This window comes from Morus notabilis, unplaced genomic scaffold (genome assembly GCF_000414095.1).
Source record: "Morus notabilis unplaced genomic scaffold, ASM41409v2 Scaffold307, whole genome shotgun sequence".
NCBI classification, from domain to species: Eukaryota; Viridiplantae; Streptophyta; class Magnoliopsida; order Rosales; family Moraceae; genus Morus; species Morus notabilis.
In genome coordinates, this window is record NW_010361515.1 from 691889 (window position 1) to 706266 (window position 14378).

General features: G+C 35.6%; 1 protein-coding gene across 1 annotated transcript; it reads right to left on the minus strand.

Moving 5' to 3' along the window:
* Positions 1 to 10758: 10758 nt before the first annotated feature.
* LOC21408926 (protein transport protein SEC13 homolog B) lies at positions 10759 to 12516 on the minus strand. Its single transcript, XM_024166734.1, has 2 exons — positions 12373 to 12516; positions 10759 to 11926 (listed from the first exon to the last, which is right to left on the minus strand). Exon 2 carries the CDS (start codon positions 11909 to 11911, stop codon positions 11006 to 11008), a length of 906 nt encoding a protein of 301 aa, XP_024022502.1. The 5' UTR covers positions 11912 to 11926; positions 12373 to 12516; the 3' UTR covers positions 10759 to 11005.
* Between the last annotated feature and the right edge of the window lie 1862 nt (positions 12517 to 14378).

Consider the following 14378-nt stretch of genomic DNA (forward strand, 5'->3'; position numbering starts at 1 on the left):
AGTTCTGTTAGCGGACGGACGTTTGATTCACGGATTATTCAGAATTATTTATAATTTATGTGTTTTTTATATAAAAAATATATTATAATAAATTATAAATTATAATTTAAATCATCACATAATTTTTATATTAAATATTATATTTTAAACTTCTATTGCTTTCTTTTTTTCCTTTTCTTTTTTTGGTAAGTAAAGTATTTCAATTACATGCATTTTAACGTAAAATAAAAACCCCATTTATTTTTTTAATTGGCTTGAAATTTTTTCTTTTTTCTTTCTTTCTTTCTTTTTTTTTGTTATATTTCGGTCATGTTCATTTTACTGATTTAACTTTAAAATTTGAGTTTTATTACAGTAAAATACTATTAGCAACAGTCACATCTATTTTTTTATTATAATAAAAAAAATTTACATAAAATCATATCTCAACTCGAATTAGCGAAACTTTTCATTTAAATGTGTAAGCTCTTGCGTTGGCAATAGTGTCCTTGATAGTTGAGACCGCCAATTTCAATTACATGCATTTTAACTTTAGTTCCTTTTTGTGATAATTACTTGCTATCACATCATTCCATTGACTTAATTATTCATACAATTCTCCTTCTCCCAAACAAAAAAACATAAATAAAAGCTTACAATGATTATTACAAAATTAAAGGGCATTATATGGTTGAAGATCAAAATCATAAAAAGAAAGAGAGAGACTTCACAATGAAGTTGCTTTTAGACTGTAAAGGCGTATAAAGATGCAAAAAAATTTCGAAGTTAACATGGAGGAAAAAAGGGCATTGAAACCAAATTTCTATAGAAGATTGCAACGAGTCCTTTTTGTTGTTTCTTCTTTTTTCTCATGCAAATTGTTCTACACAAAACAGAAAATAGTATAAAGACGGGTTCAACCCACTGAGTTGTGGTCCACTGCCGAGTCATGTAAAGTATCAAAGAGGCAACAGCAGGCTGTACACTGTACATGAAAAAAAAAAAAAAAAAAAAAAAAAAAAAAAAAAACCCCAAAGGGGGGGTGCAACTGGGCTGTGACTGCCTTATGATCTAACACTGTACTACTTTTTCGTCAAATGAGGCGCTCAATTTGAGGCTATCAACTATGAGGGGTGAAATGGTAAAATTGTCCAGCGATTAATTGAACCAACATAATTCTTACTTAATTATCTCTAATTATAATTTATGAAAAAAAATATGGAATTAAACCCCTGTAGAATCGATCTCTTGTGGCCTGTGGGTTTTGTCGCTGTGACACCTCCTATAACGTCCAAGTTTACAGCCGGATTCCTCTGCAGCCAATAATTTTTTTCATGTTGGGAATTGTGCACCTTTTGTATTTTATTTTATTTCATTTTTCTCTAAAACGTAAATATTTTTAATTTGGATACTCAAATCATGATTAGTTGTGGTTCTACCCCCTACTGGTCTATCATAACATGTTAATGTTATTATAATCCCCAACCCACGTTTAAGCACGATGGTTACAGCTCAACTTCGTCGAAAGTAACGGTAAAGATTGCCTCCACGTGGATAGTTTGATGAGTTTTGACTTTTAATCTTACCTGCCACGTTGGATTGCTTTTGTTTTCCACTCTCTGTGGCAGGATTGTGTTAGGTTGAAAGCCTTGTCCAAGAACCAGAATAAAAAGAATTACGTTTCACAGTGAAAATTATTGCTGTAAAAAGAACAAAAAGTAATTAAGTCATTGTTAGTGTTGAAATTTTAGGCGGACCGTCTGCGACTGTCTGAAAATATTAAAAGATTGTTCTTTTAGAGTGTAATTTGAGTGTAGTTTTTGAGTTAAAGTTGTAACTTGAATAAAGTTGGAACTTAAAAGAACGTGAACTTGAATAAAGTTGTAACTTAAGTTTAAATTTTTTCTGAGTTTTGTTGCAAAAGAACAACCCCTAAGAGGTTGTTCGGACAGTCCCATTTTTGAGTTAAAATTTAAAAAAAGCAACTCGAGTTACAACTTTATTCGAGTTTATGTTCTTTAAGTTTGAACTCAAGTTTGAGACTAAAACTCAAGTTCAAGTTTCCTCTTTAACTCGAGTTCAGAAACTCGAACTCAAATTAATGAACATTATTTTTTATATTATTAAAAATGCTATAACTTTTTCGTTTTAATTCTGATTGATTTTTTTTTCTATGCGTTGACAATGAAAAGACGAATAAAATCTCACCTATATACCCTATTAAAATTTTTCATTAGCATTGAGTTTTTTATTAAAATACTATCTAAATACAAATTCAAGTTTTGACTCACTCAAACACAAACTCAAAAAGATTCTTATCTCAAACCATAACTCAAACGTACATAACCAAACACAAACTCAAGTTACAACTTTAACTCAAATTATAACTCAAACTCAACTCAAAATCTACACTCAAATCACCTAACTCAAAAACAGCAAAAGAACAAGCCCTAAGTTTTTACCCGAAGTCCGACTTGACCCGTCTGAAAATTTTAGGCTACCCGCCGAGTCTGAAAATGCCGGTGAACGGGCTGCGGGCTTCTATTGGGCTGTCTAAGCCCGGCCGGGCAGCCTGAACCCGCTTGAAATACCTGAAATTTTTTCTATATTTTTTAATCTTTATAATTATTAAGTTATTTTGTGTTAAAATTATATAAAAACTAAAATCAACATTCAACAGACATTATTAACACAATTTAATATATTAATTTTGTATATTAATTTTTAAATTCGTAATTCATGATTGCCTCGTTAAAAACCTTACCAAGAAAGACTCAATTAGGATAAAAACTTGGTAAGAAAAAAAGAGTGTAATCATTTTGTGATGAATTATAAATTTTACAAAGTTATACAATTACAATGTCAAAAGTAAATGCATATTTACAAATTACAAATTTACAATTTAATTTGAAGCTGAAGGATCATCTTCAAAATTAAATGTTAATCGATTAAATTCATCGATCCATTCTTGGCTTGCCGGTGAAATTGTATCCTGTAGACGTTGATCGGCCCGACCCCAATCCTTAATGCAGACCAAGGCTTCAACAATGTCCCTTTGCAATGCATTTTGGCATTCCTCAAGTATTCGTCATGTCATACTGAAGGCTTGTTTGGATGAAATAGTGGAGACTGCGATCGAAAATATATCCATTGCCAATCGAGTTAGGATTGGCCAAGTTAATGCTCGTGCCCTCCACCATTAAACTAAGTCAAACGATTCTCTAGTACCGTCAACTACTAAGCCTTCACTGAGGTACGTCATAAGCTCGTTGAAACTGCCGCGCCGCTACCACCTGTTGATGAAGATCCACTCCCAGCTTCTGTTTGAGTTGTCTTCTTCTAATTCGTAAAAGTTCTCCTAAAGCTAAAGGTGATGTTGGGTAATATGTTCCACTATGTTTTAGAGTCACTTCATGAAACCTACCTAAAAATTGATACAAAACTTCGGCAATTTACCAATCATATGCGTCTATATGTCCTACTCTTAATTTTGCACACATATAGTTTGTTATAGCATCCTTATAAGGGATGCATTGTTAAAGCATTATATAAGTTGAGCTCCATCTTATAAGCATATCTAACGTTAATGCTCTAGGAGGTATATTTAATGATTATAAGAACCTAAACCAATCTTCTTGTCTTTGGTTACTACCTTGAATCCATGCAAGACTATCTCTAATTTTTTTAATGTAATTACCCATTCCTTTTGAACCGGATTTAACTATTAAATTAATTACGTGACATGCACAACGTTGGTAGAAAATAATACCGTCACCAAATAAACTTAAATCATTTTCAAAGAACTCAATTGCTTTTGTATTGGCACTAGCATTATCTAATGTTATAGCCATTACTTTATCTCTAAATCTAAATTCATCAATTACATTTAAAATTGTATTATATATTAAATACGCGCTATGTGATCCTAGAACATATTTAAAACCTAATATTCAATTATCTAAATCAATTCTTTTAAAGTAATGTCCGGTTACAGCTAAATAATCTTTATTGGCAATGACAAACCAAATATCTACTGTTAGCGCAACGCACCCACTAGTCGAGTGTAAAAGGTTTATTAATGCTTCTTTTTCTTTTTTAAATAATTTTAATAAATCTTTCCTAAGAGTAGTTTTTGAAGTGAACTGTGCATTAGGATTATGTACAACCTTAATATATCGTTGTCAATTAGGATGCTCTACAAAACTAAGTGGTTGATCTAAAGCATATATCATTCACGCAACTTCCATACGATCTTTCTTGCAGATCGTATTTCCAAGTGGTTAGACCACCGGTTGCGCGATCAAAAGATAATTGTGTTTGGCGGAGTTCGGGTACGCCGGATTGGCTAGGCTTTTGAAGACACTTTTCGGAGTGTCTTCTCAAGTGTGTGGTGCCATGAATAATGTCACCTTATAATTTAGATAAACAATATTTACACTGAGCTATATGTTTAGTGTTACCTTCATTGTCGATCTCTTCAATTGTGTCGAAGTGATCCCAAACTGTCGATGTGCGCTTACATTTCCTCCTGGAGGTTGCAACACTTGCAGACGCAGTCGCACTTGCACTCACCGCTTTTCCACGCCCACCACCATTGCAACCATGATCTCCAGTACGCCTACCAGGGTTCGGATTATTAGATTTCTGCGTAATAAATTCATTAGTGGGAAATTGCCTTCTTCCACGTTGTGTTAGGCATCAACGGGAATACCACTATAACCAAAAGAATACATTATAAAAAAAAATAAGAACGATTTGAGAGAGAGCTTTAGGATAATGTGATAGTTTTTAGAAAAATTGTGACAGAGATTTGAAAGATTCAGAGAGATTCAGAGAAATTGAGAAGGATTGAGAGAGTTTAAGTGAGGAAAATGTGTGAGGGATGGGGGGTATTTATAGGAAAATTTTTGGGTTAAAAATTGATTTTTTCTCCCAATTTCATATCCAACGGCTACTTTTAGTTTCGGCGGGTTAAGTTCGGGCAGAAATTTGGGCAACGGTAAAAAAACTAGCCTTTGGACCGGGCTTCGGGTCGGGTCGGGTCGGGTCGGGCCGAGCTAATTTTGACCGTTTGTCAAGTTTTCGGGCAGTTCAGACAGTTGGTCAGGTCGGGCAAATCGAGCCTGGCCCAAAAAATTCAAAAAAGTTCCGGCAGACGGCGGTTGACGGTGACAACACGGCGGCAGGCTTCGGCGTGGTGTCCATTTTCGGGCTGCCCGAGCCCAAGCCCAAAAATGCAGTGTTGGACGGGCCGGCAATTGGGCCTGCCCACCGAGCTTGAAAATTTTGGGCCTCGGACCGGCCCGTCGGCCCAAAGTTCCAACACTAGTCATTGTTAGTTTTATAGATTTAAATTACTATTTAAACTTTTTTTATTACAGTATTTTCTTTTATAAAAGTTAAATTTTTATTTAAATTTTTCTGTTTAAATTTATGAACTAAACGAGTTATAAATTTATCTAGTTCCCAAAAAAAATTCATAAAAATAAAGAAAAAAAATCTTAGAACTCACTGAGCTTGAAAAGTAATAATAAAATAAGGAAATTAGGTGAATAAAAAATAAAAAATATATGTATAATATTTTTTTTTGAAAAGAAAAATTGCATTTCATTAAAATACTAATAAACAGTCATCTTGGTACAATGCTAACTCATGAGAAGGACAAACACACGCCTGGGGCCCGAAACCGGGAAAGCACCTCAGTGCACTAACAACGAGTGGATTGTAAGCTCGATTGGAGAAAACTCCTCTCTTCAACATAAGTTGTTAAGGGCCGAAGGAGCAGATTGTCAAAACCCACAGAGAGGGGACATCTACACGGTGTAACTTTGGACGGGTTGCCCGCGACCACCTAAAAAAACCGAAGTTGAGCCCGACACCTGAACCCGCCCGCTCGAGCCTGAGAAGGCTCATGGACAGGCCATGGGCTTGGTTTTGGTTGCCCGAGCCCGGTCAGGCAGCCTGAGCCCACCCGAAGTGCCTGAAAAAAAATATTATTTTATTATATTTTTTAATTTTTATAATATTGTATATATATTATATGGACAGGCCATGGGCTTGGTTTTGGTTGCCCGAGCCCGGTCAGGCAGCCTGAGCCCACCCGAAGTGCCTGAAAAAAAATATTATTTTATTATATTTTTTAATTTTTATAATATTGTATATATATTATATATAATATACTATTATTTATTAATTATATTTGTATATAAATAATTATTAAGTTATTTTGTGTTAAAATTAGAAAATTACCCTTCTTCCACGTTCTATTAGGCATCAACAGGAATACCACCATAGGTCCATGACTAAAAGAATCCATTATAAAAAATAAGAGCGATTTAAAAAAGAGTGCTTTAGGATATTGTGATAGTTTTTGGAAAAATTGTGAGAGAGATTGAGAGAAATCGAGAGAGATTGAGAGAGTTTGGGTGAGAAAATGTTTGGGGGATAAGGGGTATTTATAAAGAAATTTTTGGGTTAAAAAATTGATTTTTTCCCCCAAATTCAGATCCAACGGTTATTTTTGGTCTCGGTGGGTCAGGTTCGACCGAAAATCAGGCAAAGGTAAAAAAAAGAGTCGTTGGTGGTCGGGCTTTCGGGCAGAGTGCTGAGTCGGGTGTAACTTTTGAAAAACTAGCCGTTACACGGGCTTCGGCCATTCGGGCTTAAATTCGGGCAGGATGAAAAAAAAAACGGCAGTCGACGGTCAGGAGAGGTAAATCGGCAGTGGGCTTCCATCGTGTGGCTGTTTCTCGGGCAGTCCGAGCCCGTCCTAGTGCTTAGATGGGCAGCCATGGGTCCCTGCCCGCCGAGCTTGAAAAATTCAGGCCTCGGACAGGCCTGGCAACCTATACTTACAGCACTACTATCGGCATTAAGCTGAACACCTAAATCTAACAAAAAACAACAAACGGGTCGAGTGGGGAAACCACCAACCTTATTACAAACACAAAAGTTAAAAAAAAAAGATAAAAACCTCCGACCACCGCCGTTAGAAACCTCCGATGAAAGGCATTCGGCCAAAGGACCTTCGAGAAAGACAACCAGCGAATAGATCTCAGCCACCAAGCGGAAAACTCCCCTGAGAAAGGTGATCGTCCATTCGGCTTTCAAGCTCTTAACTGATTCAAATCTGTCCAAGCGAAGCCATCAAACCGTAAACCACCACCACCAAAGAGAAGTCCACAACGAGACGAGTCAGAGAACCAAATTTCACGGTCGGGAGTCTGGCAACGCACCGAGAGGCGGTGCCAGAGCTCCAGCCAACCTCTACTCTCTAAAGACCTTCTCACTCTCTTTCTAACTCTTCCTTAACCCATCAATAGTGATGGTAATATATGTATAATATTTGACACTATATAGCGTATTTCTATTGTAACTGAAATTCAATTTTTTGGTTAAAGAAAGGCATTTATCTCTTAATTAAGCAAGTGTCATATTGAAGCTTGTTCCTCTTTCTTTTTTGTTAAACACTCTCCTAGATTTAAGGAGTCCAATTTTAGGAAAATTACTATCCAAACGTTTGATGTGTCTAAATTATTATTACTATTGCTGCTGCTATTATTAGTAACAGTTTAAGTGTCTTAATTAAGTTTAAGATTGGTTGAAACTTGAAAATGAGTAGTAAGCCACAAGGATGATTCCATGGTGCAAAAAAGAATGTAGCTTTCTTACAAGACCGAGTCAGATGGGGGGAAGTGATTCCATGGATACTAATCCCCAAAAATTACTCTGGTAATTAGGATAAGGTTTACGGTTACAACTTACATTTATTACCAACAAATTTTGTCAACCATATAAATTTTATTTTACTTGTGATTAAATTTTTATACTTTGTAAAACCCAAGTAAATCCCTTATTAGTTTATTAAATCCAGGTTTATATTAATATTTTCTTTAGTACTATATAATAATTGCTGTATTAAGGGATGGTGTGGGTCCTATTGGCACGTGACATGGTGGAGGTGGTGTCAGCAAACATGTGAGGGTTTCAAAAGGCCAGCCGAGGGCCATGGTTGGCTGGTTAAGTCCACGTGGCAGGAATCTAATAGAGGACTTTTTATGGACTCACTTTCCTTTGATGGTTCCTCCACACGTGCAGTATGCCTAGGCATTTCTAACACTAACATGGTAGCACGTGCATGCATGTCACGTGCATGTCACGGATCTCACGTGCCTCTCACCTTAAGGCTTGATTGATGCATGGCCTCAATCATAGGGGTGTAAATCGGCCGGGTAGGGTAGGGTTGAGCCGAAAAATTGAGCCTACCTGACCAGTGCGAGTTGAAAAAATTTTAGGCCGCGACACTCTCTTAAGTCTACAAACCCGCAACCTTTCGGGTGACATCAGGTTGGGTCGGGTTACTCGGGTTAGTGAAAATCAATTTTAATCTATAACTTCATCAATTTTAATCTAAGAGACTCTTATATGCAAATAAATGATAAAATACTATTGTAGTAAATGAGCAATAAATGATATATGCAAATACTATTGTAGTAAATAATTACGCAACAAAATTGCGGCATAATAAATATAAAGACTAATAACTCATAGTTAGGGGTGTAATTCGGCCAGGTTGGCTCGGGTTGGGCTGAAAAATTTGGCTGAGCCGCACTGTGCGGGTTAAGAAAACTTTAGGCTACAACACCCTCATAAGCCTACAAACCCATAACCTGTCGGGTGACCTCGGGTTACTCGAGTTACTTGGGTGAAAGGCTTGGTGGACTCTAATGGGCTGTGGTGATATTGGATTTGTATGGCTGGGACTGTAGTTTAAAAACTTTATTATTGAGCCATCTTTCTGGCCGAAAATACTTTGCATCTTCTACCCAAATGTAAGCATGGCTGAACCTTTCCAATTATCACAATATGCATAAAGCAAGAGTGATCTCAAAGACCATATGATCACTTTTTAGTCAATTAATCTGTGCTTGTTACAGAAGAAATCATTATCAAACAGAACATGTCTTTCCTTCAAGAGGGGGTCTAAATGCAAGGTGAACAATTAAAACACTCAATTTGAAATCAAACACTTCCAATATAAATAAAGAATGCCCTAATTCAACAACTATAGCATACATGCATTTTTTACACAAACCGTGAATCCAAAATACGGCAGTGTTGGCTTACGAGTCATTCAAGTGTTGTTATGGCATACGAGTCGTTCAAGTGTTGGCTTATTTTGCAATGGAAGGGAAGAGGGCCTCAATTATGGAGTGTTGAAATTGCCAAAATACGGTTCCTTTTAAGATAGTATGCCTTAGTGGAGGAGAAAAACCAAAGGCGTTTCGTTTTGAACTTCTAGCAAAAATGTTCAGTGCCAATGGCTCACACAAAGAAAACGGCGTACCAAATGTTTATTTTGCATTTCTTTTCTTTTTTTGAAAGTTGGTTTATTTTACATTTCTCGATTATAATTTCGCACTGCTTCATAGAAAAAAAAAATTACAATTTCATATGTGTTTAGATTGGGGTGGATAAAATCTAAAGCAATTGCCTTTTAAGATTTTTTTAATATAATGTTTTCAACCGAAAAAAGAAACCAAAAAAAAAAAAAAAAACAGATGTAGAGAGAGAGAGAGAGAGCAGAAATTTCCCATTCAATATCATATGTCTACTTTTTAATGACAAAATTTTCATAAGCATACTTGCTTTAACAAAAATATAAAAATAAAAAATGAAAAATAATTACTGGAAAGAGAACAGAAGTTCACAATTCTTGGATGAAGATGGAATATTTTACATGTCCTGGAGGATTAGACAGTAAGAAAAGTAATAAGCTAAACACAACTTAGAACGTGAATAATATAAGGGAAATCTAGACCAATGCCAAAGACTAGAAAGGCGCAAGGTTTTTTCTGTTTCTAAACACTGCTAAGATTTTTGCCATCAGTTTCTCTTATTATATATCAAATTAAGGACAAAACTTAAGAAGTGTCAAGAAAGACAGATTCTCTAATTTTCTCACCATTTAAATTCATATTCAGGTGAAATAACACACATTCCAGTCATGAAATATTCAATGGCCAGATTGAAACATGAAGTAAGACCATGCTCGCAACATGTTATTTTCACATAACTACCAAGAATACTCTAAAGCCCCGGACAGTTGACGTGCGAAATAAGCAAAGTATGAATTTACATATTCTGCAGCCACAAAACAAACAGTAACTAATAATTAAAAAAAAAAAAAAAGCAACGCAGAACAGAAGGTATGTTTGCAGTCAGGGAATAAAGAAAAGGTTACTTCAATCCATCTCATAAAGACCTTGATAAAAAGAGGAGGAATTTTAACTTTAGTGTTGACAAATTATTCTAGACAAGTTGGTGTGAAATGACAACCGGGAGAGAAAAAAACCAGAACATCCGAACGATGTGTACTAGGTTGATCATAGTCCAATTACATTGATTTTTTTATCCCCTGCAACTATCAGAAACGAATGATAATGATATGTCTTCCCCTTTGCAACTGATAATGATAATGAATTACCAAGCATGAAAAAAGCGCGCTTCTATACATTCTCAAGGGGTTGAATCCCCGCTATTCACACACAGTGATCAACCATGGTGCTGAATGCTATGAAAGAAAATCGGGCAAAAAAAAAAAAAAAAACTGTAGAGTCCAAACGGTCAACATAATTCGAGGTCATTTCTACAGATGCTGTTAGGAATATAATATCATATTAGACATTGATTTGTCATAGCATAAACAAGAAAAAAATAATCCAAACTTAATATCGGGTTATCAACACTACGCTAAGAATATATATGGCAAAATTAAGCAAAAGAAAAAATCTCAAACGATGTCATGGATTTTAAGAAGTTACAAGTAAATTGACAGCACGGGTCATATTTGTTTCCAACGAACACAGTTTCTTTTTTATACTGGAGCAAAAGTAAGAAACATTCAAGAAATAATATCAAAGAAAAAGTATTCAGCTTTTAACGCTCTGAACACCAATTCCTAATATATGCCAAGACGAGATTGAGATAAAATCTGCAGAGAGCAAACTATTCCGCAACAAGAATCCTATTGCTCAATTGCTTGAACCTGTTGCCACTCACCAGATGCAGCTTCCTTCAAGAGAGTTACTTTCTTGTTTCCATCAGCCACAGCTAACACATCTCCGGTCAGCGACCACGAGACCTTCCAAACACTCGTCTTGAAATCGCCCAAAACCTTGCCTTCCCATTGGCCACTCCCTCCTTTTGGCAAGCTCCAAACAACAACTTTCCCATCCTCCGACGCACTGGCAATCATCGATTTAAGCGACCCCAAGTTGGGAGCCCAAGCAACATCCCTGATCCAGCCATTATGCATTTGAAGAGCTTTCAAGGAATCCATCTTCCAAACCCCATTGTCAAGCTTCCATACCTTGACATTGTTATCAAATCCACCAGAGCAAAGCCTCCAAACCGTGTCCTTGGCATCAGAAAGAGCAGAGGGTTTGGGCGTAGCCCATGAAACGGAAGTGACTCCAAGTGGGTGAGCTCGTTCAATCCTGGACGTGTCCCAACCACTGCCGTCTGACCTTGCGATGAAAACCGAGATATTCCCATCAGACGAACCGCAGGCCAAGCAAAGACCGAGCTCATGAGGAGCCCAGGCAATTGAGTTAACAGACGATTTGTGATCATCAAAAACATGGGCTTGGATCCACTGGTCCTTGGTGGCTTCTTCCCAGATTATGACTTTCCCATCGTAAGAACACGAAGCGAGCAAAGACCCGAATTTCGGATGCGCCCAATCCAGCTGCCAAACGGGTCCGATGTGACCACGCAATGTGGCGACATGCTCGGATTTCGAGTTCTTCTTAACCCTAATCACGTTAATGGTGTGGTCGGACGAGGCTGTGGCGAGGCGATCGCCGAAGTAATCCATAACCGCATCGTGGACTAAGTCTTGGTGATTAATCTCGATCTCTTGAGCCGGCATTTTTCTACTGCGTTCCTGAGAAAAGGAAATGAAATAATCCGCCAAAATTAGGGTTTTTTTTCAGGTTTCGCGCAAATCTTCCGTTTGGTTGCCGGGAAAGTTCGCGAAATTTAAATTAAAATCAGGAACAGAGCTCTAGATTTCCTGTTTCCTGGTTATCCGATTAACAAATTCCAGATCTCAATTAGCCCCAAGTAACTGAATTTCTGAATCAAACAGAAATTGAAATCGGATCTCGACGAAAGAAACCTATATATATATATATATATACACACGATAGAATTAATCTTCACACCAGAAACGCACGATAAAACTTTTCGTCAATGTGACCAAAACACATTGGGCACGAAATCCTTAATCAATAAATCATAAATCTATACATGCAAGATTAAAAAACCAAAAGTTATGATACAAAAAGATTAATTAACAAAAAGAAATAGATGAAAATATGAAAACCAAACCTTGGGAAATGATGTAAAGAGGCTAAACGGATCAGCTTCACAACCAGGAGGACGATAAATTTGGCGCTGCAAATGAAGAGAGTATCACTTTGGAAAGGTAATGGAAGGGAAGACAGTAATTTCTTTTTTTTTTTGGCGTGTGCTTGTTGGCGTTATAACGTAGAATGGGCCCGTACTGGCAGACCAATATGGGCCAGGGCGATGGGATCAAGGACAACTGAAGCCTGGTAAACCTGGACATGGCCTTGGCCTTATAAGTAGACATTTTTAGACACAAATGCTTTAGCTATTTTCACTCACTCAAATTCTATTATTATTACAGTATTTTTTTAAATTTAAATTAAATTCTTTTATTACAGTATTTTTTTTTTAGATATATAACTCAAATTTTTAATTTAAATTGTGAAACAAACATAATTGTTAGAGGTAATTACATATATGATTATGGATGAAAAAATAATGTCCGCAAATTGTGATTGTACATAAATCTGCAAAACAACCCTTAGTAACATTTTCATTCTTATTTTAAAATCTTAGTAAATATTTACCTATTAAAGACTTTTAAAACCTACTATTTATTTATTTTAATTTCGTAAAAACGCTATTATTATAAATTTTTTAATTTTAAAATAGATATTTGGTTAATTGTTTTATAAAAACAATCAAAGCCATAGGTGGGTATTCAAATAAAGAGGAGTAGCTGTTACTATAGTAGCTGCATGAATGCTCTCAATCTCGGGAGTTCTTGCGATTGGTTAGTCCCTAACATTTTCTTCTATCCTTTCTTTTTCACTTTTGTTAGGCAAGCCAGCTGAAGAAGTTAAGCCTGCAGAGCAGTCGCAAAGAATAGGTTGTATTCAATGAAACACCAAGAACAAAGGCAGGAACATAGGCACTAAGCAAACCCATAAGTATAGGTACCTTATTTACTTATTTTAGTTTTGTAAGAATGCTATTTACTATAATTCTTTATTTTTAAAATAGATATTTTGGTTAATTGTTTTATAAAAAACAAGATACCAAAAGTGAGATAAATGTAAGGAAAAATGAATCCAAAAGTCAAAATGTAGGATATAGCATCCTATCAAAATCCAAGAGTCGTACATTTAAGTCACTGAGCTTTAATGGATTATTCTTTTTAATGAATTGAGTGGTATGGATATTAAGTTTATGGCCGACGGTATAAATATAAATATGACATCATTTAAGTGGTATTTATGTGTTTTCCCTTAACCTAGTCCCTGTTTGTTTAAACTATTCTAATTGTTGTTTAGGATTTAAATTGCAGTTCAGCGAACTAAACGGGCCCTAGTTGTTTTCTATAATGAAAACAATTATGATTATACTTTTTCTTTCTCTTCAATTTCAAATTTAAAAATGTCATAACTTCTTCGTTTTAATTCTAATTGAGATGATTTTTTTTAATGTGTTCATAATAAAGAGAGGAACAAATCTCCATCCATATTGCATATTTTTAGATATTATTTACAACGATATTTTATAAGATTTGTTACAAAACTCTAACGACAGTTTTTAACATTTTATCCCAACACAGTTTAGATTTTATTCTCAATTTAAATTATAATTTATTTACATATCTAAATACTGATTTGAATAACAATTTGATGCACTATAATTCAAATCACCACAACTCAAATTAAATCAACAATTCAAATTGTTGAACCAAACAAGCTCTAATTATCTCTTTGAGTAACTATTATCGACTAAGAGTGTTAAGCCCATTGGGCCGGCCTGGTTATTAGATGGGCTGGCCATTTGACCTGACCAGCTTCATCTGATAGCGGACTTTGAAGATAGACTCTTTAGATCAATGTAGCTACTTCCTAAAAGAAGAATCTCTTGGAAAGACATATAGACAACATGACCGTACTAATCTTCAATATTTATTAAAAAAAAAAGGAAAAAAAAAAACACCACTGCACACCAATGAGTCCCCAAACGGATAATATTATATGTAAGTAAAGTTTTCCGTCTAGTATTTGAAG